Here is a 27166-nt window from a genome sequence, read left to right as displayed (position 1 = left end):
CAGACAGGATCAATTCCATTATGATCAATCAGAGTGCCTGACCTTGACTGGCCAACTGTCCGGCTGCCTCATGAACTGTCTGTCATAACCCTGCCCTATAGACACTTCTGTAGATCTGGGGGAATTGGATGGTTATGCAAAACGGTAATGTATTAATATGGTACTAGTATATGGTAGCAATATGGTAGTATCTCTGATTTGGTATTCAAAGTTAGGGGGTTGTAAAATGTCTAGTTGGGTAGGGGCTAGGGTCGGTGGCTAGGGGTGGATGTGAGATGTCAGTGTTTTGTTGGCTCAGGGTTAGTCCCTCTATTGCAGCTCCCTGCCTGCCACCCCCTGCTGTCGGCTAGCAGTACTCACACCCCCTGCTGTCAGCTAGCAGTACTCACACCTCCTGCTGTCAGCTAGCAGTACTCACACCCCCTGCTGTCAGCTAGCAGTACTCACACTTCCTGCTGTCAGCAAGCAGTACTCACACCCCCTGCTGTCAGCTAGCAGTACTCACACACCCTGCTGTCAGCTAGCATTACTCACACCCCCTTCTGTCAGCAAGCGGTACTCACACCTCCTGCTGTCAGCTAGCGGTACTTACACCTCTTGCTGTCAGCTAGCAGTACTCACACCTCCTGCTGTCAGCTAGCAGTACTCACACCCCCTGCTGTCAGCTAGCAGTACTCACACTTCCTGCTGTCAGCTAGCGGTACTCACACCTCCTGCTGTCAGCTAGCAGTACTCACACCCCCTGCTGTCAGCTAGCAGTACTCACACCTCCTGCTGTCAGCTAGCAGTACTCACACCCCCTGCTGTCAGCTAGCAGTACTCACACTTCCTGCTGTCAGCTAGCAGTACTCACACCTCCTGCTGTCAGCTAGCAGTACTCACACCCCCTGCTGTCAGCTAGCAGTACTCACACCCCCTGCTGTCAGCTAGCAGTACTCACACCCCCTGCTGTCAGCTAGCAGTACTCACACTTCCTGCTGTCAGCTAGCAGTACTCACACCCCCTGCTGTCAGCTAGCAGTACTCACACACCCTGCTGTCAGCTAGCATTACTCACACCCCCTTCTGTCAGCAAGCGGTACTCACACCTCCTGCTGTCAGCTAGCGGTACTTACACCTCTTGCTGTCAGCTAGCAGTACTCACACCTCCTGCTGTCAGCTAGCAGTACTCACACCCCCTGCTGTCAGCTAGCAGTACTCACACCCCCTGCTGTCAGCTAGCAGTACTCACACCCCCTGCTGTCAGCAAGCGGTACTCACACCTCCTGCTGTCAGCTAGCGGTACTTACACCTCCTGCTGTCATTTAGCTGTACTCACACCCCCTGCTGTCAGCTAGCGGTACTCACACCCCCTGCTGTCATTTAGCGGTACTGACACCTCCTGCTGTCATTTAGCAATACTCACACCTCCTGCTGTCAGCTAGCGGTACTCACACCTCCTGCTGTCTGCTAGCGGTACTCACACCCCCTGCTGTCATTTATCAGTACTCACACCCCCTGCTGTCATTTAGCGCTACTCACATCCCCTGCTGTCATTTAGCTGTACTCACACCCCCTGCTGTCAGCTAGCGGTACTCACACCCCCTGCTGTCAGCTAGCGGTACTCACACCTGCTGCTGTCAGCTAGCGGTACTCACACCTGCTGCTGTCAGCTAGCGGTACTCACACCCCCTGCTGTCATTTAGCGGTACTCACACCCCCTGCTGTCATTTAGCGGTACTCACACCCCCTGCTGTCAGCTAGCGGTACTCACACCCCCTGCTGTCAGCTAGCGGTACTCACACCCCCTGCTGTCAGCTAGCGGTACTCACACCCCCTACTGTCAGCTAGCGGTACTCACACCCCCTGCTGTCATTTAGCTGTACTCACATCCCCTGCTGTCAGCTAGCGGTACTCACACCCCCTGCTGTCAGCTAGCGGTACTCACACCCCCTGCTGAAATTTAGCTGTACTCACACCCCCTGCTGTCAGCTAGCGGTACTCACACCCCCTGCTGTCAGCTAGCGGTACTCACACGCCACTGAGCCGTAGGAACTATGGGACTAACATGATAGTGGTGAAATAGAGATAGTGGGTAGTACGGAGAAAAGGAGGAGGGGTGGGGCAGAGGGAGAGGATGGAGAGAAAGACGAAGGAAGAGCAAGAGAAGAGGGGGCAGAACAAAAATTGCCAAGAAACCATCCAGTTTCAAACAGACTAGGGGAAGTGGCCATGCATCCTTCCTTTATTATCTCTGTGGTGAGTTTGTGGTTAGAGAGACTAGTGCACAGCTCATGGAGAGAGGGACAGTGAGGGAGGGAGTGAGAGGGTGGGGAATTCTCTTTGAAGTTAGATTAAAAGCACATGTTTTTTTAGTTATATTTGGGACTGTGTGCGACTGTGATAATTTGTATTTTATTTTTATTTTACCCATATTTTACCAGTTAACTTAACTGAGAACACATTGTCATTTACAGCAGCGACCTGGAGAATAGTTACAGGGGGGGAGGAGGGGGGATGAGCTGTGTGACCCTGCTCTAGAGAGGATATCAGTAAAGAAGGTATTCTAAGCTCCTGCCTGTCCATTCTCAGATATCCGGGTCATTTGAGTTAGAATGACTGGCACCTGATACAGACATGCTATCACCTTGCACACACGCACACACACACACACACACACACACACACACACACACACACACACACACACACACACACACACACACACACACACACACACACACACACACACACACAGTTCCCTCTCCAGACTCATCTCAGAGCATCCTGTGAGTGACTGCCTGTACTCTGCAGATAAACAGCCCTGTGTGTCCCTATGCATGTAACTGTGTGTGTGTGTGTGTGTGTGTGTGTGTGTGTGTGTGTGTGTGTGTGTGTGTGTGTGTGTGTGTGTGTGTGTGTGTGCAGCCTGTGCTCTGCAGATAAACAACCTGCTGAGGAGAGAAGCAGAATGAGTCTCACTCACTGACTACTGATTGGATGGTGAGAGAGAGAGCGAGAGAGCGAAGCGCATTGGTAGAGGAGATGTGACTCTGTGTTTGGCTGTTTTGCTTTGTTCCCTGCAACCACTGAGCAGAGATGAATCCTGTAAAATGGCTGTCATATGCTCTGGTTTCTCTGGCACTGCTGTGTGTGTGTGTATGATGGTTTCCGTTAGCCGGTAATTGACAGCTTTTGGCCGATTCAAAAAATGTTGCCTGTCAAATGACTGGGAGAGAAAACAATACCATTGCTAAATAATGCTTTTTATTCATTGATGAAAAATAGTCGCTATACACTACCGTTCAAAAGTTTGGGGTTGCTTAGAAATGTCCTTGTTTTTTAAAGAAAAGCAAATTTTTTGTCCAATTAAACAACATCAAATTGATCAGAAATACAGTGTAGACATTGTCAATGTTGTAAATGACTATTGTAGCTGGAAACGGCTGATTGTTCATGGAATACCTACATAGGCCCATTATCAGCAACCATCACTCCTGTGTTCCAATGGCACGTTGTGTTAGATAATATATGTTTATCATTTTAAAAGGCTAATTGATCATTAGAAAACCCTTTTGCAATTATGTTAGCACAGCTGAAAACTGTTGTCCTGATTAAAGAAGCAATTAAACAATAAAAAAGCAATAACTGTCCACCTTTAGACTAGTTGAGTATCTGGAGCATCAGCATTTGTGGGTTCAATTACAGGCTCAAAATGGCCAGAAACAAAGAACTTTCTTCTGGAACTCGTCAGTCTATTCTTGTTCTGAGAAATGATGGCTATTCCATGCTCAGCATTTCAGTCATGTCTTTGCATCATAGGCTGAGCCTGCTAATTACAGACAAAACCACACACACACACATTCGCTGCTTCACATGTCAGCCCCTTTAGATTCTGTTACTGTGTGTCTAGTGGTACACACCACAGTGTTTAGACTACTGTGTGTACTGTATTCATGTTTAAACTAAGTTAGGGATCCAGTTACCCAGACATCCTTCGCTGACTGATTGAAGATCATGATCTCTCTCTCTCTCTCTCTCTCTCAGCATTGAATATATTTACCACAGGAATTGAATTGCTCTGTAAACAGCCTTTGTTCAATGTTGTTTTGAATGCTTAAAGGGATAGTTCATCCAAAATATATATTTGGGTCAAATTACTCTTACCTTCAGTTGTGTCTGAAGGCCTATGGTGACAGAATCTACAATAATCCATTATTTACTTTTGGCTACAGCCTGGAGTTAGCGTATTAGCATCATCCGATTTCATCAGTGGTTCCAGGCGAACCGATGTTAGCAAAGCTGCACTGCAAACCGCAACTTCCTCAAACACTTCAAACTAAGTTCGGTAGTTGGTGGAGTTAGCAGGGATTTTTTTACGTGCATACTGCTGAAAAAATTCTTGGAATTTGGTTGCTAAAAACTGGAGCTATTTCCTCATGTAGCCGCAGCACAGAGCATCACTATGTGTTTTCCAGTGATGACGTTATCCACCTGGTGAAGGCACTTTGACGTGGATCGCTTTCCAGATGTCGACAAAACTGACCGGTAAACATAGGAAGTAGAAGAGCATTTGACAATTAGAACAGTCTCGCAGTGAGGAAAACATGGCCAGGTTCTTCACGAGTATCGACGATACCAAACTTAGTTTCAAGTGTTTTTGAGGAAGTGTCGGCTTGCAGTGCAGCTTTGCTAACATCCAGTTGCCTGGAACCACTGATTGACATCTGACGATGCTAACTCCAGCTAAGGGTAATTTTACCCAGATACAGATTTTGGATGAATTATCCCTTAACTACCAACAGTCTGTTCATAGTAGACTTGGATATAAGCTGTTGTCCCCTACTGAATGTTCATGTTGCTCCATAAAGACCAGCTGTACTGTGTGTTCCAATAGTTTGAGTCCTGATCTCTGTCTTCTTCATGTTTCTCTCTTCAGACCTATGAGAGACCCTTCAAAGCAGCAGAACCTAGAGAGGGGGGGCTACTGCAACTACTGGGGGATGTCACCCCCCCAAAACACCAGCCCAAGCACTCTATCCTACACACCACACCACTGCCCCCCCACACACTCACATACCAACCCCAACAGCAACACACACAGCCACCAAAGTTCACACACCAACATACACACAGTCCATCCTGGGCCACGCCTCCCTTCGCACCTCCAGCCAATCCAGTGCATGCGGAGCCTAGCAGAGAACCAGCGGGAGCCAATAGGAGCCCTCTCTCTGACCTGGCCCCTTCCTTCCTCAAACCTCCAATGAAGAGAGTACCAGGAAGCCCCTCCCCTCACTCTTACAGCCCATCCCCCCATCGACACCTGAGCCCTGATCCTGTGTTGCCCGTAGTAACGGACGCTAGCATTCTAAACCTGACCTCTCTCTCCAGAGGGCGGGGCTTACAGGAGGTCAGTGAGCAGCTGTTTGGAAACATCAAGAGGAAGTACGGCAGGAAGGACCCCCAGAGGACTCAGGGTAATACCCACAATGCAGAGCTGCCATGGGGAAGGAGGGCAGAGAAAGATGCAGAGAGTCCAATAGTTCCAGATGAAAGGCAGAAGTTCAGGAGGGAGGAGACCCCTGAGCTGGAGAGAGAAGAGAAGGAGAGGGAGAGCATAGGACGGACAGGAGAGGAGGAGGAGAGGGAGATGCCAACGCTTGGTGCTCCTGTGCTGATGGAGGAGGGAAAAGGGAGGAAGAGGAGGAGGAGGCGGTCTCTCCAGGAGTCACTCACCCAGGAGGACCAATCGGAGCAGCTGCAGGGCACTGACATCACAGAGAGGAAGGAATCAGGGCCTCCGGAGCCCAAAGTGTCCCACAAAATGAAAGGCCACAAGATGGAATCCTACAAGAGTGAGTCTAGGTCAGGTCGGGGTGAGGAGGGTAGCCAGCCAGAGGCAGACGGAGACAGAGGAGAGAATGGGGAGAGAGCAGACAGAGCAGAGAAAGGAGAGAGAGGAGAGAAGGGAGAGAAAGGAGCGAGAGGAGACAAAGGAGAGAAGGCGGAGAGAGGAGAGAGGGGAATGAGTGGGGCCGACATGGAATCAGCCATGATCCAGAGCTGGGTGAGGAAAACCCAGTTGGCCGTCCTAGATCATCCACAGACCCCCACAAACACCCTGACCCTAACCCTAGCCCCAGATTGCCAAGCCCTAACCTTAACCATATCCATAGTCCAAGATCCAGTCTCAACCCTAACCCTACACTGCCCAACCTAAGCCCCGGCCTTAACCCTAACCCCAACACCAGCCCAAAACTCAGCCCTTACCCCAGACCCCCCAAGACCAAGGACCGGTGGTCCTACCTCAAGTCCCGAAGCCCCCCTGGCCTGATCCAGAGGGAGAGTGGCCGCAGCCCCCTGTCAGCCATGTCTGAGCCCCCCTCTGCCTTCCCCATCACCCCCTCCAGCCCCCTGTACACCAACACAGATAGTCTGACTGTCCACACCCCCGCCAAGCGCAAACGAGGTCGTCCCAAAAAACAACCCCTGCTCACTGTGGAAACCATCCATGAAGGCACTTCCACCTCCCCCCTGAGCCCTCTGGCCCAGGAGAACCCTGCGGGGCTCAGCCGCAGGAGGAAGACTCACACGCTAACCACGCTAGCCCAAATCACATCGGGTTCCATTAGCCCCAATGCTAATGGGTTGAAACTGCAGCGCAGTGAGGGTGGCCATGTCAGGTCGGTGAAGAAGCTAAAGCTGGGGAAGGTGCAGAGTATCCTGAATGAGATCCTATCAGGCTCCGGCCAACATGGCAGCCTGGCACTGAAGTCAGCCTCAGCTCCTGTCTCTTCCACCATGACGGCCATGGCCTCTACCATTGAGGCGCATCTGGGGAAGCAAATCAACGTCAGTAAGAGAGGAACCATCTATATCGGGAAAAAGAGAGGGAGGAAGCCACGCTCCAACACCCAAAACCTTCCCCACAGAGGCGGGGCCAAGCCTCCTTTGCCTGTCCCCATGTCCAGCCTGTACAACAGCCTCCTAGTGCCTTCCACCCTCCCTCCCAGCTCCACTACCCTCCTCCTCAGACCCAGTCACACCCTGTCCTCTCTGTGCCTCCCTGGCCCTCGTGGCCCCTACTCTGACTCCACCATGCCCAGCCTGCAGCCCATCAGTGCCCTGCCCTCTAAACACCTAGGCAGGGGGCTACTGGGAGCTGGCTGGAAGCTGTCTCCCCCGCTCCTCCTGGCCAACTCCCCGTCCCACCTATCTGAGGGGGCAGCATCGGTCAAGGAGGTGACGCTGTCACCCATCAGCGAATCACACAGCGAGGAGACCATTCCCAGCGACAGCGGCATAGGGACAGACAACAACAGCACCTCTGACCAAACAGAGAAGGGAACCAACGCACGACGCAGGTATCTATCTCTCTAGGAGTGAGTCTGTGAGTGAGTTGAGTGCGCGCGTGAGGGTGTTTGTTAGTTAGCGGTAAGTGAATGCATTAGTATGTTCATTAGTTAGTAGTAAGTGAGTGTGTTAGGTAGGTAGGCAGTTAGTTAGTTGATGTTGCCCAGGGGTTTGGTTGAACCCACAGTAGCATCATTGTACATCCAGTTGACAGGATGGTGTTGTGTGTTGCAGATACTCATTTGACCTGTCTGGGTTTGAGGCTGCGGAGGCTGCAGCTCTGGAGGCCTCCAGTCGCGGCAGTAGGGGTCGCTGCGTGCGACAGGCGGCAGTGGTGGACAACTTCCTGTCCCAGCAAGAGAAGAAGCAGAAACACCGCAGGAAGAGGAAGTGCCTGCAGAGCCGCGACCACCTGCACTTCCTGTCTGAGCTAGAAGAGGTATCAAATCAAACCTCCTATTAAAATCTCCTCAAACGTAGTGTATGAGTAGAATGAAGTTACCACTAGACTTATTGTGTATTATGTCACTGAGGTTTTAGAGGCAGGTTTCATTGTGATGTCTGGAATAGAACAGATTGAACGGAATCAAACACATGGAAACCCCAAGTGCTTGATATCTTTCCATTCCAGCCATTAAAATGAGCACATCTTCATATATTCCTAAATAGGCCCACAAGCCTCATCAGGACTGTATTATAACAAAACATTAGGAACTCTTTCCATGACATAGACTGACCAGTTGAATCCAGATTAAAACCATGATCCCTTGTTGATGTCACTTGTTAATTTCACTTCAATCAGTGTAGACGAAGGGGAGGAGACAGGTTAAAGAAGGAGTTTTAAGCCTTGAGACAATTGAGACATGGATTGCGTATATGTACGATTCAGAGGGTGAATGGATAAAACAAAAGATTTAAGCGTCTTTAAACTGGGTATGGTAGTGGATGCCAGGTGCACCGGTTTGTGTCAAGAACTGCAAATCTGCTGTGTTTTTCACGCTCAAATGTTTCCTGTGCGTATCAAGAATGGTCCACCACCCAATGGACATCCAGCCAACTTGATACAACTGTGGGAAGCATTGGAGTCAACATGGGCCAGAATCCCTGTGGAACGCTTTCAACACCTTGTAGATTCCATGCACCAAAGAATTGAGGATGTTATGAGGGCAAAAGGGGGAGCGTGGCGTGCAACTCAATGTTTGGTAGACTTGATGTATTATCCAGTACTGATTTAATATGACTGTGTTATATTATCCTGTATGGTTGAGCAGTATCTGTGTTTTCATATCGACACGAGGAAATCAAGATGGCAGACAGCTGTAAAGATGTTTCAAACACGGCAGAAAGCTCACAGTATCTGATGCCCGGTCTCTTTATTCATTCAGACACCTCCTTAGATAACTAACTAGCAAGTTAAACTAAGGGGTCGCGTTAACGCAACATTTCTGCAATTTCCATGCCGAAAAAAAGATAAAACGCGTAAGAAATTTCTCAAATGCTTCTTATTGTAATTTCTGCTCGGCATCAGACAAATGTTATGCTTCTGTTGCACTTCTCCACTCGGATAAGAATTCCCAAACGGGCGTTCTATCAGCAGAGAACTCTCTGACCGAGGCGTAGCTACTTTTCTCCAGTACGTTTCTCGTTGTAGCCAAGTTACTTGCTCTGGTAAAATGCAAGATTAACTTTAAGCAAAACATTATGAAATGTAGCTGGCTACATTCGTTCTATGATAAACATTATAAATATGATAACTTTTTCATTGTAAGCTCATTTACTTGTGTGGCTGCCAGCCAAATAGCGTTGCACTTCTGTTGTCATCTGATGAAAATGAAGATATTTTCTGCCCAATGTGTTGCACTAATGTATTTTCTGTGAAGGAAAACTACAGTTGCACGTCCCTGATCACTCTATTGAAGCAAAAAAAACACGGTTGACTTTCAATATAAAATGCAACTCCTGTCAATACACACAACACACCACACAGCTTCCACTTTCTCCCGTTGTGCTATTTACAAACAAACACATGACTGGCTCAACTGTTCTGGGGAACTACGCTAAGCTTCAAAATGTCAAATGTGACAAGTGAAATGAAGAACACAATCTGATTTATCTCCTAACGTATTGCGCAAGTTGACCGCAGGTATTCACTTAAAAAAATAGCTACAAATATTCAAAAATATTGAAAAACTGTTTCAACAGTATTGACGCTATTGGAAAAACCATCGCATGGCTATTTCCAAATACCACGGTATACAATATTACTGCCTAAGTCTATTATCCAGTACTGTTAAAGGATCCAGTTCTGATGTGGCCTTCTCCTCCTCCTCTCCTCTGCCAGGTTGTGGTGAAGCTGCAGCAGCTACATGTGTCTCACCGACGCTACGCCTCCTGCTACCCCCAGCACCCCTACCCCTCTATCTTCCGCCTCAACTTCCACCACCACTACTACCCCCTGACCTACGACCCCTACCCCTGTGACCCCGCCCCTTACTTGCGCAGGACCGCCGAGCTCAAGGCCAAGAGGAGGCGCGGCCGGCCCGCCAAAGCCAGTGAGCCAATCACGTCCAAGCTGCCTTTTGTCCAGGGGTTTGGATATCCGCTGGCAGGGGGGAACTACTATGCACCGTATGCCATGCCTTACGCCCCACCTCTGAGCCTGGGCTACTACCCCCCAGCACCCCCCCTCTACCTGCCCCACCATTCCCATAGCCCTTCACCACCCTCCCACTTCATGAGGCCTGCTGTCCCCCCTCCTAAGTTCCACTCTGGAGGCCACTCCAAGCTCCAGGCCGGGGCCAAGCTACGGACGTCTAGCGGCCCACTGCAGGCTTCCTCTGGTCGGGGAGAAGGACTGGGATCCCTGGGTGGTGATGGTGGAGGGGTGAGGCTCCACAAGAGGAAACACAAGCACAAACACAAGCACAAGGAAGAGACCCCTCTCCTCTCACCTCATGACAGACAGGAGCTGGGCGGGCTCTTCAGCGGTGCCAAGACCAATGGGCTGCTCAACCTGTTGACTGACAGGCGGGAGATGAACAATCCGAAGCATCAGGAGCAGCAAAGGGGGGGTGGGCGAGGCTCTAGAGGGGGGTCCCGAGGAGCGATGTTTGAGTCGGACCCTCTCTCTTCTCTCTCCATGGACCATGTCCAGTTCCGCCCACGCATGCCCGGACAGCCAATGAGCAGCTTCCTGAGCAGCTACAGGAGCCAATCACAGTGGCCAGAGCTGACCTCTGACCTTTTTAGATTGCGGGAGGAGGGCAGTGGGCGTGGCAGAAGAAGGGGCTTAGCAGTGTTCGGAGAGGAAGGGGTGATGTCATTCCACAATGCCAGGAAAGAGAAGAGCCAAGAAACAGAAGAGCCGTTCCACAATGCCAGCTCCACTCTGACAGGTAACAACGTATTACTACTCTATAACAGGCTTATTACTACTCTATAACAGGCTTATTACTACTCTATAACAGGCTTATTACCGTGTTATAACACAGCTCCACTCTGACAGGTAACAACTTATTACTACTCTATAACAGGCTTATTACTACTCTATAACAGGCTTATTACCGTGTTATAACACAGCCCCACTCTGACAGGTAACAACTTATTACTGCTCTATAACAGGCGTATTACCGTGTTATAACACAGCCCCACTCTGACAGGTAACAACTTATTACTGCTCTATAACAGGCTTACTACTGCTCTATAACAGGCGTATTACCGTGTTATAACACAGCCCCACTCTGACAGGTAACAACTTATTACTGCTCTATAACAGGCTTATTACTACTCTATAACAGGCGTATTACCGTGTTATAACACAGCCCCACTCTGACAGGTAACAACTTATTACTGCTCTATAACAGGCGTATTACCGTGTTATAACACAGCCCCACTCTGACAGGTAACAACTTATTACTGCTCTATAACAGGCTTATTACTGCTCTATAACAGGCGTATTACCGTGTTATAACACAGCCCCACTCTGACAGGTAACAACTTATTACTACTCTATAACAGGCTTATTACTACTCTATAACAGGCGTATTACCGTGTTATAACACAGCCCCACTCTGACAGGTAACAACTTATTACTACTCTATAACAGGCTTATTACTGCTCTATAACAGGCGTATTACCGTGTTATAACACAGCCCCACTCTGACAGGTAACAACTTATTACTACTCTATAACAGGCTTATTACTACTCTATAACAGGCGTATTACCGTGTTATAACACAGCCCCACTCTGACAGGTAACAACTTATTACTGCTCTATAACAGGCGTATTACCGTGTTATAACACAGCCCCACTCTGACAGGTAACAACTTATTACTACTCTATAACAGGCTTACTACTGCTCTATAACAGGCGTATTACCGTGTTATAACACAGCCCCACTCTGACAGGTAACAACTTATTACTACTCTATAACAGGCTTATTACTGCTCTATAACAGGCGTATTAACGTGTTATAACACAGCCCCACTCTGACAGGTAACAACTTATTCTGCTCTATAACAGGCTTATTACTACTCTATAACAGGCATATTACCGTGTTATAACACAGCCCCACTCTGACAGGTAACAACTTATTACTGTTCTATAACAGGCGTATTACCGTGTTATAACACAGCCCCACTCTGACAGGTAACAACTTATTACTGCTCTATAACAGGCTTATTACCGTGTTATAACACAGCCCCACTCTGACAGGTAACAACTTATTACTGCTCTATAACAGGCTTATTACCGTGTTATAACACAGCCCCCTCTCTCCAGATATCTGATTTGATGCGCTGCATTACTTCCAGTCTCTATAGTGAAAACAACATCAGTAATTCCTTCTTCTTCGTTTAAAAAAACCTAAGCTGAAACCATATGATATGGATAGCATATAAGATATCTGCCCAGTTTTCAGAGCAGACAGATGAACATGTGTAAGCCTATAGCAGACAAAGAGGTAGTCAGCTCCTAAAACACTAAATACTGAACAAATGTGTTTTTGGTACATTCTGTATTCTGAGTGTAACGAGCACATCTGGCCAGAGAGAGAGAGAACGAAACGCATGGCTGGAAAGGACTATAATTCACCAATCTCTCCCTCCCTCCATCCATTCCTCCCAGCCTGCCAATGGTTGGTCCCAGAGATATATGATTCTCAGGTTGTGATTTATATTCTCCAAACAGGCAGTAAAAGGCAGTGGCTGTGTTAACAGAGCTGGCCACCAGCCAGGGCTTTAATGAGTGGGGCCTAGTCCAGTGGAGGGGGAGAGAAGCCAGGGGCTCACTTAGATTACATCCCCCTCCCCGGGGGACCCGCGGGGGGTGACTCACAGACACACTACCCCCTCTCTCTAACCCCCCTTTTCTCTCTCCTTCCTCCATCTCTCGTTCTGCCCCAGACAGGTTATACCACTTCTTTCTCTCTCTTCCCTTACATCCCTCTCTCTTCTCCCTGTCCCCTATCTTTCCGGCCTCTACTCCCTCCCTCTCTCTCAATAAACTCTCCCCCCTCTCCCCTGTCTCCCTCTCTCTCTCCTCCTTCTCTCACCTACCCTCTTCACTCCCTCTCTCTCCTGTCTCCCCTCCCTCTCACTCCCCCGTCTCTCCTCACTCTACCAGCATGACTTACTGCTACGCTCCACAGACCAGCCCCAGCCCAATTAAAACACACACACACACACACACACACACACACACACACACACACACACACACACACACACTGATCTAAAATTCATATTATCCTCCACTCTTGTGTGATTGAATGTGTTTCTAAATAATTTCCTCCCTGTGATTGGGTGTTTATCTGAGCCTGATTTGAACTGTGTGTGTGTGTGTGTGGTGTGCTCCCACTAATCAGCAGGTTCCACTGCAGCTGACAGCAATCTCTCACATAATCATTTGTATAAAAGCAGGTCATCCTTTTTGCAGAGTTAATGAGAGTGATTTTCTCTTCGCGTACAAACACACACACAATAGAATCCTTCCTCCTGCAGTTGGCTGAAAGCTCTGGAGAGCAGTGTACCTTAAACACAGATCTTACCATACCCAAATCTTATTGAATAGGGTGGAGGACGCAAAACAGTACTGCCTTCACATCAGTCACAGAGCTATAGACACTGAAGAACTGCCTTCAGATCAGTCACAGAGCTATAGACACTGAAGAACTGCCTTCAGATCAGTCACAGAGCAATAGACACTGAATAACTGCCTTCAGATCAGTCACAGAGCAATAGACACTGAAGAACTGCCTTCAGATCAGTTACAGAGCTATAGACACTGAAAAACTGCCTTCAGATCAGTCACAGAGCAATAGACACTGAAGAACTGCCTTCAGATCAGTTACAGAGCTATAGACACTGAAAAACTGCCTTCAGATCAGTCACAGAGCTATAGACACTGAAGAACTGCCTTCAGATCAGTCACAGAGCAATAGACACTGAAGAACTGCCTTCAGATCAGTCACAGAGCAATAGACACTGAAGAACTGCCTTCAGATCAGTCACAGAGCAATAGACACTGAAGAACTGCCTTCAGAGCTATAGACACTGAAAAACTGCCTTCAGATCAATCACAGAGCTATAGACACTGAAGAACTGCCTTCAGATCAGTCACAGAGCTATAGACACTGAAGAACTGCTGAAGGTCATCATTTTTTATGATGCATATATGCAGCTCGTAAATTTCTGCTACTTAATGTGTGTGTGTGTGTGTGTGTCCGCACCTAATAAATTGCTGCTACTCAGTGCTTAGTGTATTAGACTAATGACTCTTTGTCTCAGTAGAAGAGAGGCTATGGACAGGAGGCTTTATTATACAGAACACTATGGACAGGTGGCTTTATTATACAGAACACTATGGACAGGAGGCTTTATTATACAGAACACTATGGACAGGAGGCTTTATTATACAGAACACTATGGACAGGAGGCTTTGTTATACAGAACACTATGGACAGGAGGCTTTATACAGAACACTATGGACAGGAGGCTTTATTATACAGAACACTATGGACAGGAGGCTTTATTATACAGAACACTATGGACAGGAGGCTTTATTATACAGAACACTATGGACAGGAGGCTTTATTATACAGAACACTATGGACAGGTGGCTTTATTATACAGAACACTATGTACAGGAGGCTTTATTATACAGAACACTATGGACAGGAGGCGTTATTATACAGAACACTATGGACAGGAGGCTTTAAACAGAACACTATGGACAGGAGGCTTTATTATACAGAACACTATGGACAGGAGGCTTTATTATACAGAACACTATGGACAGGAGGCTTTATACAGAACACTATGGACAGGAGGCTTTATACAGAACACTATGGACAGGAGGCTTTATTATACAGACCACTATGGACAGGAGGCTTTATTATACAGAACACTATGGACAGGAGGCTTTATACAGAACACTATGGACAGGAGGCTTTATTATACAGAACACTATGGACAGGAGGCTTTATTATACAGAACACTATGGACAGGAGGCTTTATTATACAGAACACTATGGACAGGAGGCTTTATTATACAGAACACTATGGACAGGAGGCTTTATTATACAGAACACTATGGACAGGAGGCTTTATTATACAGAACACTATGGACAGGAGGCTTTATTATACAGAACACTATGGACAGGAGGCTTTATTATACAGAACACTATGGACAGGAGGCTTTATTATACAGAACACTATGGACAGGAGGCTTTATTATACAGAACACTATGGACAGGAGGCTTTATTATACAGAACACTATGTACAGGAGGCTTTATTATACAGAACACTATGGACAGGAGGCTTTATTATACAGAACACTATGGACAGGAGGCTTTATTATACAGAACACTATGGACAGGAGGCTTTATTATACAGAACACTATGGACAGGAGGCTTTATACAGAACACTATGGACAGGAGGCTTTATACAGAACACTATGGACAGGAGGCTTTATTATACAGACCACTATGGACAGGAGGCTTTATTATACAGAACACTATGGACAGGAGGCTTTATACAGAACACTATGGACAGGAGGCTTTATTATACAGAACACTATGGACAGGAGGCTTTATTATACAGAACACTATGGACAGGAGGCTTTATTATACAGAACACTATGGACAGGAGGCTTTATTATACAGAACACTATGGACAGGAGGCTTTATTATACAGAACACTATGGACAGGAGGCTTTATTATACAGAACACTATGGACAGGAGGCTTTATTATACAGAACACTATGGACAGGAGGCTTTATTATACAGAACACTATGGACAGGAGGCTTTATTATACAGAACACTATGGACAGGAGGCTTTATTATACAGAACACTATGGACAGGAGGCTTTATTATACAGAACACTATGTACAGGAGGCTTTATTATACAGAACACTATGGACAGGAGGCTTTATTATACAGAACACTATGGACAGGAGGCTTTATTATACAGAACACTATGGACAGGAGGCTTTATGTTTTATTGTTTTATTCCCATCACATCTTTCATATCTATAAACACTCAATCATGATCATAATATGATGAAGATCTCAATTCCTTTGGGCAAGTTTACACTTTCAGAGTCAAGAGTAAACAGTTTATGTCTTTTGAAATCATCAGCAAGCCATTTAATAGCTGTGATGGGCAGATTATGAATGAATGTGTGTGTCATACTTCCTGTTGTCTTTCAAGTCATCTTAGATAGACCAATAGAAATGTGAATAGTATATCACATTTCTGAATCTGTAGTTAGTACTGTGTTAGTACTGTTACACTGTCACCCAGAGATACTGAAGAACCACAGTGAAAATGAGAGCGAGAGAGGGAGAGTGGGCGAGAGCAGGGAGGACAGAGAGAGGGAGAGAGCAGGGATGATAGAGAGAGAGAGAGCAGGGAGGATAGAGAAAGAGAGCAGGGAGGATAGAGAGAGGGAGAGAGCAGGGAGGATAGAGAGAGGGAGAGAGCAGGGAGGATATAGAGAGAGAGCAGGGAGGATAGAAAGTGAGAGAGCGCAGGGAGGATAGAGAGAGAGAGAGAGCAGGGAGGATAGAGAGAGGGAGAGAGCAGGGAGGATAGAGAGGGGGAGAGAGCAGGGACGATAGAGAGAGGGAGAGAGCAGGAAGGATAGAGAGGGGGAGAGAGCAGGGAGGATAGAGAGAGGGAGAGAGCAGGGAGAATATAGAGAGAGGGAGAGAGCAGGAAGGATAGAGAGGGGGAGAGAGCAGGGAGGATAGAGAGAGGGAGAGAGCAGGAAGGATAGAGAGGGGGAGAGAGCAGGGAGGATAGAGAGAGGGAGAGAGCGCAGGGAGGATAGAGAGAGCAGGGAGGATAGAGAGAGAGCGCAAGGAGGATAGAGAGAGAGAGAGCAGGGAGGATAGAGAGAGAGCGCAAGGAGGATAGAGAGAGAGAGAGAGCAGGGAGGATAGAGAGAGAGTGCAAGGAGGATAGAGAGAGCAGGGAGGATAGAGAGAGGGAGAGAGCAGGGAGGATAGAGATAGAGAGAGAGCAGGGAGGATAGAGAGAGGGAGAGAGCAGGGAGGATAGAGAGAGAGCATGGAGGATAGAGAGAGAGTGAGAGAGCAGGGAGGATAGAGAGAGAGTGAGAGAGCAGGGAGGATATAGAGAGAGAGCATGTAGGATATAGAGAGAGGGAGAGAGTAGGGAGGATAGAGAGAAAGAGCAGGGAGGATAGAAAGTGAGAGAGCGCAGGGAGGATAGAGAGAGAGAGAGAGCGCAGGGAGGATAGAGAGAGGGAGAGAGCAGGGAGGATAGAGAGGGGGAGAGAGCAGGGAGGATAGAGAGGGGGAGAGAGCAGGAAGGATAGAGAGGGGGGAGAGAGCAGGGAGGATAGAGAGGGGGAGAGAGCAGGGAGGATAGAGGGGGAGAGAGCATGGAGGATAGAGAGATGGAGAGAGCAGGGAGGATAGAGAGGGGGAGAGAGCATGGAGGATAGAGAGAGGGAGAGAGCAGGAAGGATAGAGAGAGGGAGAGAGCAGGAAGGATAGAGAGGGGGCGAGAGCAGGGAGGATAGAGAGAGGGAGAGAGCGCAGGGAGGATAGAGAGAGCAGGGAGGATAGAGAGAGAGCGCAAGGAGGATAGAGAGAGAGAGAGCAGGGAGGATAGAAAGAGGGAGAGAGCAGGGAGGATAGAGAGAGGGAGAGATCATGGAGGATAGAGAGAGGAAGAGAGCAGGGAGGATAGAGAGGGGGAGAGAGCAGGGAGGATAGAGAGGGGGAGAGAGCATGGAGGATAGAGAGAGGGAGAGAGCAGGAAGGATAGAGAGGGGGAGAGAGCAGGGAGGATAGAGAGAGCAGGGAGGATAGAGAGAGAGCGCAAGGAGGATAGAGAGAGAGAGAGAGCAGGGAGGATAGAGAGAGGGAGAGAGCAGGGAGGATAGAGAGAGGGAGAGAGCAGGGAGGATAGAGAGGGGGAGAGAGCAGGGAGGATAGAGAGAGGGAGAGAGCAGGGAGGATAGAGAGAGGAAGAGAGTAGGGAGGAAAGAGAGAGAGCGCAGGGAGGATAGAGAGGGGGAGAGAGAGCAGGGAGGATAGAAAGAGAGCGCAGGGAGGATAGAGAGAGAACAGTGAGGATAGAAAGAGGGAGAGAGCAGGGAGGATAGAGAGAGGGAGAGATCAGGGAGGATAGAGAGAGAGAGCATGGACGATATAGGGAGAGGGCATGGAGGATAGAGAGAGAGAGCATGGAGGATAGAGGGAGAGAGCAGGGAGGATATAGAGAGAGAGCATAGACGATATAGAGAGAGGGAGAGAGCATGGAGGATAGAGAGAGAGAGCATGGAGGATAGGGAGAGAGTGAGAGAGCAGGGAGGATAGAGAGAGAGTGAGAGAGCAGGGAGGATAGAAAGAGAGGGAAAGAGCAGGGAAGATATATATAGAGAGAGGGAAAGAGCAGGGAGAATAGAGAGAGGGGGAGCGAGCAGGGAGGGGAGAATAGAGAGAGGGGGAGCGAGCAGGGAGGATAGATGGAGAGAGCATGGAGGATATAGAGAGAGGGAGAGAGCAGGGAGAACAGAGAGAGAGGGAGAGAGCAGGGAGAATATAGAGAGAGGGAGAGAGCAGGGAGAATATAGAGAGAGGGAGAGAGCAGGGAGAATATAGAGAGAGGGAGAGAGGGAGGATATAGAGAGAGGGAGAGAGGGAGGATATAGAGAGAGAAGGAGAGAGCAGGGAGGATATAGAGAGAGGGAGAGAGCAGGGAGGATATAGAGAGAGAAGGAGAGAGCAGGGAGGATATAAAGAGAGGGAGAGAGCAGGGAGGATATAGAGAGAGAAGGAGAGAGCAGGGAGGATATAGAGAGAGGGAGAGAGCAGGGAGGATATAGAGAGAGAAGGAGAGAGCAGGGAGGATATAAAGAGAGGGAGAGAGCAGGGAGGATATAGAGAGAGAAGGAGAGAGCAGGGAGGATATAGAGAGAGAAGGAGAGAGCATGGAGGATATAAAGAGAGGGAGAGAGCATGGAGAATATAGAGAGAGAGGGAGAGAGCAGGGAGAATATAAAGAGAGGGAGAGAGCAGGGAGGATATAAAGAGAGGGAGAGAGCAGGGAGAATATATAGAGAGAAGGAGAGAGCAGGGAGGATATAAAGAGAGGGAGAGAGCAGGGAGGATATAGAGAGAGAGGGAGAGAGCAGGGAGAATATAAAGAGAGGGAGAGAGCAGAGAGGATATAGAGAGAGGGAAAGAGCAGGGAGGATATAGAGAGAGCAGGGAGGATATAGAGAGAGAGGGAGAGAGCAGGGAGGATATAAAGAGAGGGAGAGAGCAGGGAGGATATAGAGAGAGAAGGAGAGAGCTGGGAGGATATAAAGAGAGGGAGAGAGCAGAGAGGATATAGAGAGAGGGAAAGAGCAGGGAGGATATAAAGAGAGGGAGAGAGCAGGGAGGATATAGAGAGAGAAGGAGAGAGCAGGGAGGATATAGAGAGCAGGGAGGATATAAAGAGAGGGAGAGAGCAGGGAGAATATAGAGAGAGCAGGGAGGATATAGAGAGAGAGGGAGAGAGCAGGGAGGATATAAAGAGAGGAGAGAGCAGGGAGAATATAGAGAGGAGAGAGCAGGGAGGAGATAGAGAGAGAGGAGAGAGCAGGGAGGATATAGAGAGAGAGGAGAGAGCAGGGAGGATATAGAGAGAGAGGGAGAGAGCAGGGAGGATAGAGAGAGAGAGGGAGAGAGCAGGGAGGATATAAAGAGAGGGAGAGAGCAGGGAGGATATAGAGAGAGAGGGAGAGAGCAGGGAGAATATAGAAAGAGGGAGAGAGCAGGGAGAATATAGAGAGAGAGGGAGAGAGCAGGGAGGATATAGAGAGAGAGGGAGAGAGCAGGGAGGATATAGAGAGAGAGGGAGAGAGCAGGGAGGATATAAAGAGAGGGAGAGAGCAGGGAGGATATAGAGAGAGGGAGAGAGCAGGGAGGATAGAGAGAGTGAGAGAGCAGGGAGAATATAGAAAGAGGGAGAGAGCAGGGAGAATATAGAGAGAGAGGGAGAGAGCAGGGAGGATATAGAGAGAGAGGGAGAGAGCAGGGAGGATATAGAGAGAGAGGGAGAGAGCAGGGAGGATATAGAGAGAGAGGGAGAGAGCAGGGAGGATATAGAGAGAGAGGGAGAGAGCAGGGAGAATATAGAGAGAGAGGGAGAGAGCAGGGAGAACAGAGAGAGAGGGAGAGAGCAGGGAGGATATAAAGAGAGGGAGAGAGCAGGGAGGATATAAAGAGAGGGAGAGAGCAGGGAGGATATAGAGAGAGAGGGAGAGAGCAGGGAGGATATAGAGAGAGAGGGAGAGAGCAGGGAGGATATAAAGAGAGAGGGAGAGAGCAGGGAGGATATAGAGAGAGAGGGAGAGAGCAGGGAGGATATAAAGAGAGAGGGAGAGAGCAGGGAGGATATAGAGAGAGAGGGAGAGAGCAGGAGGATATAAAGAGAGAGGAGAGAGCAGGGAGGATATAGAGAGAGAGGGAGAGAGCAGGGAGGATATATAGAGAGAGGGAGAGAGCAGGGAGGATATAAAGAGAGGGAGAGAGCAGGAGGATATAGAGAGAGAGGGAGGGAGGAGAATATAGAAAGAGGGAGAGAGCAGGGAGAATATAGAGAGAGAGGGAGAGAGCAGGGAGGATATAGAGAGAGAGGGAGAGAGCAGGGAGGATATAGAGAGAGAGGGAGAGAGCAGGGAGGATATAAAGAGAGGGAGAGAGCAGGGAGGATATAGAGAGAGGGAGAGAGCAGGGAGGATAGAGAGAGAGGGAGAGAGCAGGGAGAATATAGAAAGAGGGAGAGAGCAGGGAGGATATAGAGAGAGAGGGAGAGAGCAGGGAGGATATAGAGAGAGAGGGAGAGAGCAGGGAGAATATAGAAAGAGGGAGAGAGCAGGGAGAATATAGAGAGAGAGGGAGAGAGCAGGGAGGATATAGAGAGAGAGGAGAGAGCAGGAGGATATAGAGAGAGAGGGAGAGGCAGGAGGATATAAAGAGAGGGAGAGAGCAGGGAGGATATAGAGAGAGGGAGAGAGCAGGGAGGATAGAGAGAGAGGGAGAGCAGGGAGAATATAGAAAGAGGGGAGAGCAGGGAGAATATAGAGAGAGAGGGAGAGAGCAGGAGGATATAGAGAGAGAGGGAGAGAGCAGGGAGGATATAGAGAGAGAGGGAGAGAGCAGGGAGGATATAGAGAGAGAGGGAGAGAGCAGGAGATATAGAGAGAGAGGGAGAGCAGGGAGAATATATAGAGGGAGAGAGCAGGGAGAACAGAGGGAGAGAGCAGGAGGATATAAAGAGAGGGAGAGAGCAGGGAGGATATAAAGAGAGGAGAGAGCAGGGAGGATATAGAGAGAGAGGGAGAGAGCAGGGAGGATATAGAGAGAGAGGGAGAGAGCAGGGAGGATATAAGAGAGAGGAGAGAGCAGGGAGGATATAGAGAGAGAAGGAGAGAGCAGGGAGGATATAGAGAGAGAGGGAGAGAGCAGGGAGGATATAGAGAGAGAGGGAGAGAGCAGGGAGGATATAGAGAGAGAGGAGAGAGCAGGGAGGATAGAGAGAGAGAGGGAGAGAGCAGGGAGAACAGAGAGAGAGGAGAGAGCAGGGAGGATATAAAGAGAGGGAGAGAGCAGGGAGGATATAAAGAGAGGGAGAGAGCAGGGAGGATATAGAGAGAGAGGGAGAGAGCAGGGAGGATAGAGAGAGAGGGAGAGAGCAGGGAGGATATAAAGAGAGAGGGAGAGAGCAGGGAGGATATAGAGAGAGAGGGAGAGAGCAGGGAGGATATAAAGAGAGAGGGAGAGAGCAGGGAGGATATAGAGAGAGAGGGAGAGAGCAGGGAGGATATAAAGAGAGAGGGAGAGAGCAGGGAGGATATAGAGAGAGAGGGAGAGAGCAGGGAGGATATATAGAGAGAGGAGAGAGCAGGAGGATATAAAGAGAGGAGAGAGCAGGGAGGATATAGAGAGAGGAGAGAGCAGGGAGGATATAGAGAGAGAGGGAGAGAGCAGGGAGGATATAGAGAGAGGAGAGAGAGGGAGGATATAGAGAGAGAGGGAGAGAGCAGGGAGGATATAGAGAGAGGAGAGAGCAGGAGGATATAAGAGGGAGAGAGCAGGGAGGATATATAGAGAGAGGGAGAGAGCAGGGAGGATATAGAAAGAGGGAGAGAGCAGGGAGGATATAGAGAGAGAGGGGAGAGTAGGAGGATATAGAGAGAGGGAGAGAGCAGGGAGGATATAGAGAGAGAGAGAGAGCAGGGAGGATATAGAGAGAGGGAGAGAGCAGGGAGAATAGAGAGAGAAGGAGAGAGCAGGGAGGATATAAAGAGAGGAGAGAGCAGGAGGATATAGAGAGAGGGAGAGAGCAGGGAGGATATAGAGAGAGAAGGAGAGAGCTGGGAGGATATAAAGAGAGGGAGAGAGCAGAGAGGATATAGAGAGCAGGGAAAGAGCAGGGAGGATATAAAGAGAGGGAAGAGCAGGAGGATATAGAGAGAGAAGAGAGAGCAGGGATATAAAGAGAGAGAGAGAGAGCAGGGAGAATATAGAGAGAGCAGGGAGGATATATAGAGAGGAGAGCAGGAGGATATAGAGAGAGAAGGAGAGAGCAGGGAGGATATAAAGAGAGGGAGAGAGCAGGGAGGATATAGAGAGAGAAGGAGAGAGCAGGGAGGATATAAAGAGAGGAGAGAGCAGGGAGAATATAGAGAGAGAGGGAGAGAGCAGGGAGGATATATAGAAGGGAGAGAGCAGGAGGATATAGAGAGAGAGGGAGAGAGCAGGGAGGATATAGAGAGAGAGAGAGAGCAGGAGGATATAGAGAGAGAGGGAGAGAGCAGGGAGGATATAAAGAGAGGAGTGAGCAGGGAGGATATAGAGAGAGAGGGAGAGAGCAGGGAGGATATAAAGAGAGGGAGAGAGCAGGGAGGATATAGAGAGAGAAGGAGAGAGCTGGGAGGATATAAAGAGAGGGAGAGAGCAGGGAGATATATAGAGAGAGGAGAGCAGGGAGGATATAAAGAGAGGGAGAGAGCAGGGAGGATATAAAGAGAGGGAGAGAGCAGGGAGGATATAGAGAGAGAGGAGGAGGGAGGATATAGAGAGAGAGAGAGAGCAGGAGGATATAGAGAGAGAGGGAGAGAGCAGGGAGGATATAGAGAGAGAGGGAGAGAGCAGGGAGAATATAGAGAGAAGGAGAGAGCAGGGAGGATATAAAGAGAGGGAGAGAGCAGGAGGATATAGAGAGAGGGAGAGAACAGGGAGGATATAGAGAGAGGGAGAGAGCAGGGAGGATATAGAGAGAGAGGGAGAGAGCAGGGAGGATATAGAGAGAGAGGGAGAGAGCAGGGAGGATATAAAGAGAGGGAGAGAGCAGGGAGAATATAGAGAGAGCAGGGAGGATATAGAGAGAGAAGGAGAGAGCAGGGAGGATATAAAGAGAGGGAGAGAGCAGGGAGAATATAGAGAGAGCAGGGAGGATATAGAGAGAGAGGGAGAGAGCAGGGAGGATATAAAGAGAGGGAGAGAGCAGGGAGAATATAGAGAGAAGGAGAGAGCAGGGAGGATATAAAGAGAGGGAGAGAGCAGGGAGGATATAGAGAGAGAGGGAGAGAGCAGGGAGAATATAGAGAGAAGGAGAGAGCAGGGAGGATATAAAGAGAGGGAGCGAGCAGGGAGGATATAGAGAGAGAGGAGAGAGCAGGGAGGATATAGAGAGAGGGAGAGAGCAGGAGGATATAGAGAGAGAGGGAGAGCAGGAGAATATAGAGAGAAGGAGAGACAGGGAGGATATAAAGAGAGGGAGAGAGCAGGGAGGATATAGAGAGAGAGGGAGAGAGCAGGGAGGATTTAGAGAGAGAAGGAGAGAGCTGGGAGGATATAAAGAGAGGGAGAGAGCAGAGAGGATATAGAGAGAGGGAAAGAGCAGGGAGGATATAAAGAGAGGGAGAGAGCAGGGAGGATATAGAGAGAGAAGGAGAGAGCAGGGAGGATATAAAGAGAGGGAGAGAGCAGGGAGAATATAGAGAGAGCAGGGAGGATATAGAGAGAGAGGGAGAGAGCAGGGAGGATATAAAGAGAGGGAGAGAGCAGGGAGAATATAGAGAGAGAGGGAGAGAGCAGGGAGGATATAGAGAGAGAGGGAGAGCGCAGGGAGGATATAGAGAGAGAGGGAGAGAGCAGGGAGGATATAGAGAGAGGGAGAGAGCAGGGAGGATATAAAGAGAGGGAGAGAGCAGGGAGGATATAGTGAGAGAGGGAGAGAGCAGGGAGGATATAGAGAGAGAGGGAGAGAGCAGGGAGGATATAGAGAGAGAGGGAGAGAGCAGGGAGGATATAGAGAGAGAGAGGAGAGAGCAGGGATATAGAGAGAGAGGGAGAGAGCAGGGAGAATATAAAGAGAGGGAGAGAGCAGGGAGGATATAGAGAGAGAGGGAGAGAGCAGGGAGAATATAGAAAGAGGGAGAGAGCAGGGAGAATATAGAGAGAGAGGGAGAGAGCAGGGAGGATATAGAGAGAGAGGGAGAGAGCAGGGAGGATATAAAGAGAGGGAGAGAGCAGGGAGGATATAAAGAGAGAGGGAGAGAGCAGGGAGGATATAGAGAGAGAGGGAGAGAGCAGGGAGGATATAGAGAGAGGGAAAGAGCAGGGAGGATATAAAGAGAGGGAGAGAGCAGGGAGGATATAGAGAGAGGAGAGAGCAGGGAGGATATAAAGAGAGGGAGAGAGCAGGGAGAATATAGAGAGAGCAGGGAGGATATAGAGAGAGAGGGAGAGAGCAGGGAGGATATAAAGAGAGGGAGAGAGCAGGGAGAATATAGAGAGAGAGGAGAGAGCAGGGAGGATATAGAGAGAGAGGGAGAGAGCAGGGAGGATATAGAGAGAGAGGAGAGAGCAGGGAGGATATAGAGAGAGAGGAGAGAGAGGGAGGATATAGAGAGAGTGGGAGAGAGCAGGGAGAATATAAAGAGAGGGAGAGAGCAGGGAGGTTATATAGAGAGAGGGAGAGAGCAGGGAGGATATAGAGAGAGAGGAGAGAGCAGGGAGGATATAGCAGAGAGAGGGAGAGAGCAGGGAGGATATAGAGAGAGGGAGAGAGCAGGGAGGATATAAAGAGAGGGAGAGAGCAGGGAGGATATAGAGAGAGAGGGAGAGAGCAGGAGAATATAGAAAGAGGGAGAGAGCAGGGAGGATATAGAGAGAGAGGGAGAGAGCAGGGAGGATATAGAGAGAGAGGGAGAGAGCAGGGAGAATATAGAGAGAAGGAGAGAGCAGGGAGGATATAAAGAGAGGGAGAGAGCAGGGAGGATATAGAGAGAGAGGGAGAGAGCAGGGAGGATATAGAGAGAGGGAGAGAGCAGGGAGGATATAGAGAGAGAGGGAGAGAGCAGGGAGAATATAGAAAGAGGGAGAGAGCAGGGAGAATATAGAGAGAGAGGGAGAGAGCAGGGAGGATATAGAGAGAGAGGGAGAGAGCAGGGAGGATATAAAGAGAGGGAGAGAGCAGGGAGGATATAAAGAGAGAGGGAGAGAGCAGGGAGGATATAGAGAGAGAGGGAGAGAGCAGGGAGGATATAGAGAGAGAGGGAGAGAGCAGGGAGGATATAGAGAGAGAGGGAGAGAGCAGGGAGGATATAGAGAGAGAGGGAGAGAGCAGGGAGGATATAAAGAGAGGGAGAGAGCAGGGAGGATATAGAGAGAGAGGGAGAGAGCAGGGAGGATATAGAAAGAGGGAGAGAGCAGGGAGGATATAGAGAGAGAGGGAGAGAGCAGGGAGGATATAGAGAGAGAGGGAGAGCGCAGGGAGGATATAGAGAGAGAGGGAGAGCGCAGGGAGAATATAGAGAGAGGAGAGAGCAGGGAGGATATAGAGAGAGAGGAGCGAGCAGGGAGGACATAGAGAGAGAGGGAGAGAGCAGGGACAATATAGAGAGAGGAGAGAGCAGGGAGGATATAGAGAGAGGAGAGAGCAGGGAGGAGAGAGAGGGAGAGACAGGAGAATATAGAGAGAGAGGGAGAGAGCAGGGAGGATATAGAAAGAGGAGAGAGCAGGGAAGATATAGAGAGAGGGAGAGAGCAGGGAGAATATAGAGAGAAGGAGAGAGCAGGAGGATATAAAGAGAGGAGAGAGCAGGGAGGATATAGAGAGAGAGGGAGAGAGCAGGGAGGATATAGAGAGAGGGAGAGAGCAGGGAGGATATAGAGAGAGAGAGAGAGAGCAGGGAGAATATAGAGAGAAGGAGAGAGCAGGGAGGATATAAAGAGAGGGAGAGAGCAGGGAGGATATAGAGAGAGGGAGAGAGCAGGGAGGATTAGAGAGAGAAGGAGAGAGCTGGGAGGATATAAAGAGGAGAGAGCAGAGAGGATATAGAGAGAGGAAAGAGCAGGGAGGATATAAAGAGAGGGAGAGAGCAGGGAGGATATAGAGAGAAGGAGAGAGCAGGGAGGATATAAAGAGAGAGAAGCAGGGAGGAGAGAGCAGGGAGGATATAAAGAGAGGGAGAGAGCAGGGAGGATATAGAGGGAGAGAGCAGGGAGGATATAGAGAGAGGGAGAGAGCAGGGAGGATATAGAGAGAGAGGAGAGAGCAGGGAGGATATAGAGAGAGAGGGAGAGAGCAGGGAGGATATAGAGAGAGAGGGAGAGAGCAGGGAGGATATAGAGAGAGGGGAGAGAGCAGGGAGGATATAGAGAGAGAGGAGAGAGCAGGGAGGATATAGAGAGAGAGGAGAGAAGAGAGGGAGAGAGCAGGGAGGATATAGAGAGAGAGGGAGAGAGCAGGGAGGATATAGAGAGAGAGGGAGAGAGCAGGGAGGATATAAGAGAGAGGGAGAGAGCAGGGAGGATATAGAGAGAGAGGGAGAGAGCAGGGAGAATATAGAGAGGGAGAGAGCAGGGAGAATATAGAGAGAGAGGGAGAGAGCAGGGAGGATATAGAGAGAGAGAGGGGGATATAAAGAGGGCAGGGAGGATATAGAGAGAGGGAGAGAGCAGGGAGGATATAGAGAGAGAGGAGAGAGAGAGGATATAGAGAGAGAGGGAAAGAGCAGGGAGGATATAAAAAGAGGGGAGAGAGCAGGGAGGATATAGAGAGGAGAGAGCAGGGAGGATATAAAGAGAGGGAGAGAGGAGAATATAGAGAGAGCAGGGAGGATAGAGAGAGAGGGAGAGAGCAGGGAGGATATAAAGAGAGGGAGAGAGCAGGGAGGATATAGAGAGAGGAGAGAGCAGGGAGGATATAAAGAGAGGGAGGGAGGGAGAATATAGAGAGGCAGGGAGGATATAGAGAGAGAAAGCAGGGAGGATATAGAGAGAGAGGGAGAGAGCA

At 49.1% G+C, this 27166-nt stretch overlaps 1 protein-coding gene across 1 annotated transcript in view; it reads left to right on the top strand.

Annotated features, from left to right (window-relative positions):
- The window catches only part of setbp1 (SET binding protein 1), a 74173-nt gene that overhangs the window by 33269 nt on the left and 13738 nt on the right, over nucleotides 1–27166 (top strand). Inside the window, 4 exon segments of the mRNA XM_065011629.1 lie at nucleotides 4918–6049; nucleotides 6052–7342; nucleotides 7566–7770; nucleotides 9673–10726. Of these exon segments, the coding sequence (XP_064867701.1) occupies nucleotides 4918–6049; nucleotides 6052–7342; nucleotides 7566–7770; nucleotides 9673–10726 (3682 nt within the window).

The sequence above is a fragment of the Oncorhynchus nerka genome, linkage group LG27 (genome assembly GCF_034236695.1).
Source record: "Oncorhynchus nerka isolate Pitt River linkage group LG27, Oner_Uvic_2.0, whole genome shotgun sequence".
NCBI lineage: Eukaryota > Metazoa > Chordata > Actinopteri > Salmoniformes > Salmonidae > Oncorhynchus > Oncorhynchus nerka.
The sequence above is the reverse complement of the archived record's forward strand: the minus strand, read 5'-3'. Positions and strand labels throughout refer to the sequence as shown.